Source organism: the organism of the source record quoted next, unplaced genomic scaffold, assembly GCF_019419815.1.
Source record: "Pyrus x bretschneideri cultivar Hongxiangsu unplaced genomic scaffold, Pyrus_bretschneideri_v1 Contig2, whole genome shotgun sequence".
NCBI lineage: Eukaryota > Viridiplantae > Streptophyta > Magnoliopsida > Rosales > Rosaceae > Pyrus > Pyrus x bretschneideri.
In genome coordinates this window covers 7,553,013-7,558,956 of record NW_025999501.1, presented here as the reverse complement: position 1 = coordinate 7,558,956, position 5,944 = coordinate 7,553,013, and the positions used below count along the sequence as shown (strand labels likewise).

Below are 5,944 nucleotides of genomic sequence, written 5' to 3'. Positions count from 1 at the left end.
TAAAACCGGGGAGAAGAGAGGGACTGTGCTGGTCAAGACGCCTAATGCACCAGATGGACCGTTTCATCTGCCTCTCTTTCCGGGGATAGAGAGAGGGAGAGAGGGAGAGAGCAACTGCTAAAATCGCCGCCGATCGGGACCAACCCAGTATGCAGTTAAAGCCCTTCAACTCCTTCAGCATCGCCTTCATGATGAGCGGCGCACTCTTGCTCGTTTTCTTCTGCAGCTTCCTCGAATTCCCTTTTCTATCAACCTCAATCAAACCCATCAACGATCCGACCAAGTTCACACCCGACCCGTTTACCAACTTGATCGGCGCCTTCAGGAAGTGGGATGCCCAAGTGGGTTGCTCTCGTTTCAGAGAGAAGCACAAGCTGCAGATGTTGCAGAACAAGTCTTCTTCTCTGCAACAAATTCGCGGCGAATCGGAGTGTGGGGAGGCGAAATCGGAGCATGTTAGCGTGCTGGTGAAAGGGTGGACTTGGATTCCTGATAATTTGGATAGTTTGTATTCATGCTCGTGTGGGTTGAGCTGTTTGTGGACTAAATCTCCTGTTCTTGCTGACAAGCCTGATGCTTTGCTGTTTGAGACTACTACACCTCCCCTTCAGGTACTCCATTTTCTTTCTAAATGTTGTAACTGTCATTGATTTCAATTAATTCGTATTATATGTATATATGTATGTATATGTGTGTTTTTACATTTTCATGTATAGCTTGGTTTCTTCGGATCACGATTTATTGATAGAATGTGGTTAAATCTCCAAGAAGTTTCTTTTTTATTTTAGAACACATTTATAGGGCGAGCATTTGGAATGATAAACGGAAATATAGCAGACAGTGGCAGATCTAGGAATTTTTCCTCGTGAGTCCGAAATTATGCCCCAGTTTTTACTTTCCTTACGAAAGTTGCTTCTTTGAGCTTTCTTTTTCTTCAAACATTTCGGGGGAGAACACCGGAAATTAAAGGGAAAATACCTTAGAAGTATAATGCGAAGAGATTGAACTGGTGCGGTCGCTTGACTACATTCCGTTCCATTTTTGATCCACCACGGTAGGAAGAAGACTCTGCTTCCCCACTTTTTCTGTGTTGAGGTTATGGGAGGGAGTAGTAAAAGACTACATTCAATGCAGGTCAAGAGCTATATATGTATCCAGTTTCTTCTGGTCCATGCTTTTACATGATTAACTCGTATTTAAGAGCTACTTGATTCTTTTACTTGGAAAGTGCATGAGGCTTACTACTACAAGATAGGGAAAGGAGCTAGACCACTATGGTTACTGCCTTGGGTTAGCACTTTGCACTCCCATTATATACTTGCAGTAGCATTATGTAAATTCCCTTGCGTACTTGTGGCAACAGTTTATAATGTCACTCTGGTGTCTTGCGACTTTACAATAAGATTTTTTATTGGTTGGTAGATGCAATAGGAGTTTGAGTTCTGCAAACGCTTTACCAATGTTTTCCTTGTTAATTCACTAGGATAAGTAGGCTTCTTCTCTTACTTTCCTCCTGAAGATGAGGATTCATCATACAATAGAAAGCTAGGACCTGTGAGAACCTACCTTAATGATAGATTGAAGAGTGCGCTTGTGAAACTAAAGTGGAACTAGACAATTTTCTCCTGTTTTCTGTGTTTGTACAGCTTGTAACTCGTATTGGAATTACAGCCCCAACCGTTTTCATATGAAAAAGGTTACTGAACTACCAGGTGTTCTTAATGTTGCTTGGGCCAGACTAGATGAGTGATGTTCTAAGAAGTCTTTTTGTTCAATTGCAGTTCTTTGTATCTTCATTGTGGGTATCTGCTGATTTACCATAAAATGCTCGTACTCTAGGAAAATTAATGTCTCAAATATATAATGAAACTAGTACACAATATGCACGATGCATGGGTTTCTATAAAGAGAAGTACAAGAAGTAAAATTATATTTTGCACTTGAGGTAACGATCTAGCTAATGAGGTTCTAACTGTGGTGAGTTTATTGCTGGAATAAAGAGAAGTAAAAGCCTCTACGTTGCATTTCAAGCATACAAGTCATATAAATGATAAATATGTTCTCTAAAAATCAAAGAATGAAATAAGTTCCTCAAAGCTGGAAGTGAATACTTTGTTTTTCTTTTCTGATAGGAAATACAAGTCATATTCGTAAAAGTGGAAGGGGAAAAAATGTCCAGTAGGATGGAAGTTTTTGTGTATTTTATAGTCTATGAAACTGAAGGGTTGCCTTACTGATCTTTCTTCTACTCGGGAGCTAGTGCTTGCTATCTTAGAATTTCTTTCATCAATTCTTTGATGTTTTCATCCTACTATGCTCCTGCGTCCTGCCAAAGACATCTGCACAAACAATCAATTTCAATTACCCATTGATGGGGGGACCTGCAAGGGGATGCTCATGCATGTAGCTTGAATGATATATGTTACTATGCTAAGCATTTCTCTGAATGTATTAATGAGTTTGGAAGATATTTGGACCTTTAATAGTTACTGTGCTTTGATCTTATGGAGCAAACTGTTGAGTAAAGCAAAGTTAATTTGGGATCTATATTTGGTTCTCTTACTTTGATGCGTGTCATTGTAGAGTGATATGTGACGGTAATTTTGAGGGTTATTTGGTAGAGCTGAATGAGAGGATCTTCGAAACTTATGTGATGGGTGGGGTTTGATCACTTGAGGGTAGAGTTCAGTTTTGGACAATCTTTGTGGTCATTTAAGTCATAGTTGATGTTATTCACTGTTCCATCTGGAAAATATACTTCGGAGTTTTAATGACATAATCTATGGGACCAAGTACATTAATCTTGTTACATACGGAGACTCAAAGACAATGAATCTACGTATTCATTTTGTAAACTGCATTTATTGCATAAGAAACTTGAGAGACCCTTATTTCTTGTCCTTTTCAACCTGGTTCCTGCATCAAAACTGAAAGTGAGGCTTGTAGTTGGTCTTCCTCATGGTCAGTAAGTCATTCAGTTTTTAAGAAATTCAGTAGTTTCTTTTTTTTATTTATTTATTTTTTTTTTTACTGTTCAAGATGGAATGAGTTACTATCAGCTTAGGGCCCAACTTCAAGGTAAGGGGTTTATATGATACTGTTATAAAATTTATCTATCTTGCTACAAGTATGAAAACCGTGACATTTTCCATGGATTTTTTGTTTATACAATATCACTCTTTTGAAGTTAGACAAGTCTATTGAAATGTTTTGGGGTTTATCCAGATTGATATATGGATTTATGGACTTTGAGATTATTTATGAAGCATGAGAACTTCACTGATGTGTTATTTGAGGGGATAAAAGTGCCATGTGGGGACGTAAGGCAGTGAAGTGATTAGGCGTAAGTGGAAGTCTCACCCAGTGAGGCGATTTAGGCGCACATAGTGGCCCCATATTATGAAGTTAACATAAATATAAAAAGACAATGTAATATAGGGATGTAAGGCAGTGAAGCAATTCTGGGGACGTAAGGCAGTGAAGCAGTTTAGGTGTAGGTGGCGATCTCATGTTTTGAAGTTAAAAGTGCTACGTGGGGACAACATAAACCAGCAAAATGATTTAGGTGCGTGTGGCAGTCCCATGTTATGAAGCTATTCTAAATATAAAGGGACAATGTACTATGATACAGTGTGAGTTATACTTTAAGATAAATATGAAATTCTTTAGCGTGTAAAATGACTCTGCTTGACTAGGAGATACAAAAAATACTCACTTGGCCCATTGATGCTCACCCTCCAGGCTTCTTAGGGGCAGGACAAGTTAGGCCAAATGAGATTTTAGATATTTTCAGATAAGTTTTCATTTTCTGTACCTGTAGAGAATTCTGATATTTCTATAGAAAAATACACTTTTTGTGTTATTTTATTTTATCACATGCTATATTCTGGGAATATAAATTTACAGAAAGGAAAGATTAGAAGGAAGTTTGAAGAAAATTAATTAAAAAAGGCGAATATTTATTAATTTGTTGTGTAAGACAAGTTTTATTTTTTAGAGATAGGTATGCATCATTTTACGTTAATGTAGGTTTAATTATCAAAATGCCTCATGAAGTATCACGACTGTATCACATTCACCCCTTCTTTTGCAACCATATCACTTTTCCCCTGGATTTCATTCCCTATTCCTGAATACTCAGTCTGTACAATTAACTTGCTCCATGATTTTGACATAATCATGATGTCAATAATATGGATGACATATTTTCGGCATTTTGAGAATCGAGTAATCAAACGTTAACAAGTAAATGGAAGAAGTTAACAAACTCGGGTAATGTGAAACACAAAGTGAAAGTTCAGGGGGAAAAAGTGATTAATTTTCAAAAGCAGGGGGTAAAGTGATAAGTGGGGGTATGTTCCGGTGGAGTTTTGATAAATAAGCTTTTAGTTTATATGACCTTTTGATTTAGTTCATCTTTCTTTTCTTTTTTTACTTTGGTTTTGGACTTCTTTTTCTTCCTTTCTGGCATTATATTTGTGGTCCTCTTCGTTTTATTTCATTTTTTATTTCATTAGTATTCCTTGTTCTGTTTATTTTGTACCGGGTTAGAAAGCTAGCATGGGCAGTAATCTTGCTACAGCCATATCTTGTGCATTATCTACATACATTGTCTTAGTATGTCGTTTTCTAGGTCTACTTCATTGCCTTAATACTTTTTTTGGTTTTGTTAGAGACACAGTGGAGATCCACTTCGCGTGTACATGGATCTTGAGGCTGGCCGGAAGCGATCTGGTGTTGAGGATATATTTATAAGTTATCACGCCAAAGATGATGTGCAGTCCACCTATGCCGGTGCACTCTTTCACAATGGTCGAAATTATCACGTGTCTCCCTATAAAAACAATGTAAGTGCTTGGCTTCTTGTTCTTTCTGTGTTCTTTGCATACTGTTTTACTTATTTCTGTTCATCTCTGTCGCATGATGTGTACATTTTGAAATATATACCGCTAGTTGTATGACTTTATCTGAAATTCTAATTGAAGGACACACTTGTTTACTGGTCATCATCGCGCTGTCTGTCTCAAAGAAATATTCTTGCCCATAAACTTCTCAGCTTATTACCTCACCATTCATTTGGCAAGTGCTTGAACAACGTCGGTGGCTTGAACATGGCCCTTTCTTTCTACCCCGATTGTGCCGGTGATACTGTCACCCAAAAATGGTGGGACCATTTGCATTGTGCCATGTCTCACTATAAGTTTGTTCTTGCTATCGAAAACACAATGACAGAGAGTTACGTGACGGAGAAGCTATTTTATGCCCTAGATTCCGGTTCAGTTCCAATCTACTTTGGTGCCCCTAATGTCTGGGACTTTGTTCCTCCCCATTCGATAATCGATGGCACTAAATTTAAGAGCTTGGAGGAATTGGCGTCGTACGTGAAGTCCCTCGCCAACGACCCAGTTGCGTATGCCGAGTACCATGCGTGGCGAAGATGCGGGGTAATGGCTAATTACGTTAAAACCCGCGCATTGAGCCTCGACACATTACCGTGCAGACTCTGCGAAGCTGTTAGCAGAAAAGGTGGGAGAAATGGAAGAACCAAGTGAAATTTATATGTTTTATGTATAATTTGCATACAAGCACAGCTGATACATGCATTAGTGAAAAGAAGAGAAAACTGGGAATTGATTAGAAATGAAATTAACGGACAATTTTTGTGGAATTTATTTTCTAGTGTTGATCTTTCTTGTATTACAAGTTATAATTAGCAAAAGTGTCTACGCGATGTTGCGTGTTTAAAATGTTTTGAAAATACATACATAATGAAAACAGATGTTATAGAAGTTGGATTCATAATTATCAAAAGCTTGGCAGTGCTCAACTACTCATTGCTTCAAAGATAGGGTTGCTACGAAAGCTAGATTTATGTACATTAGTTCATAGTTATCAGAAGATTGGCAGTGTTCAACTGCTCATATTGTTTAAAACACAGAGATGC

General features: G+C 38.0%; 1 protein-coding gene across 1 annotated transcript; it reads left to right on the top strand.

The window, feature by feature from the left end:
- LOC103952576 (alpha-(1,4)-fucosyltransferase) lies at positions 1–5,668 on the top strand. The gene is made up of 3 exons (XM_009364191.3): positions 1–611; positions 4,674–4,847; positions 4,986–5,668. Exons 1-3 carry the CDS (start codon positions 150–152, stop codon positions 5,550–5,552), a joined length of 1,203 nt encoding a protein of 400 aa, XP_009362466.2. The 5' UTR covers positions 1–149; the 3' UTR covers positions 5,553–5,668.
- The last annotated feature ends 276 nt before the right edge of the window (positions 5,669–5,944 follow it).

What these genes read in the sequence shown, in the direction of transcription:
- LOC103952576 (XM_009364191.3), top strand. Translation starts at nt 150, where the DNA reads ATGCAGTTAAAGCCCTTCAACTCCTTCAGCATCGCCTTCATGATGAGC. An exon ending in CTACTACACCTCCCCTTCAG is followed by an intron (nt 612 to 4,673) that starts GTACTCCATTTT and finishes TGGTTTTGTTAG; the next exon opens with AGACACAGTGGAGATCCACT. An exon ending in TGTCTCCCTATAAAAACAAT is followed by an intron (nt 4,848 to 4,985) that starts GTAAGTGCTTGG and finishes TTCTAATTGAAG; the next exon opens with GACACACTTGTTTACTGGTC.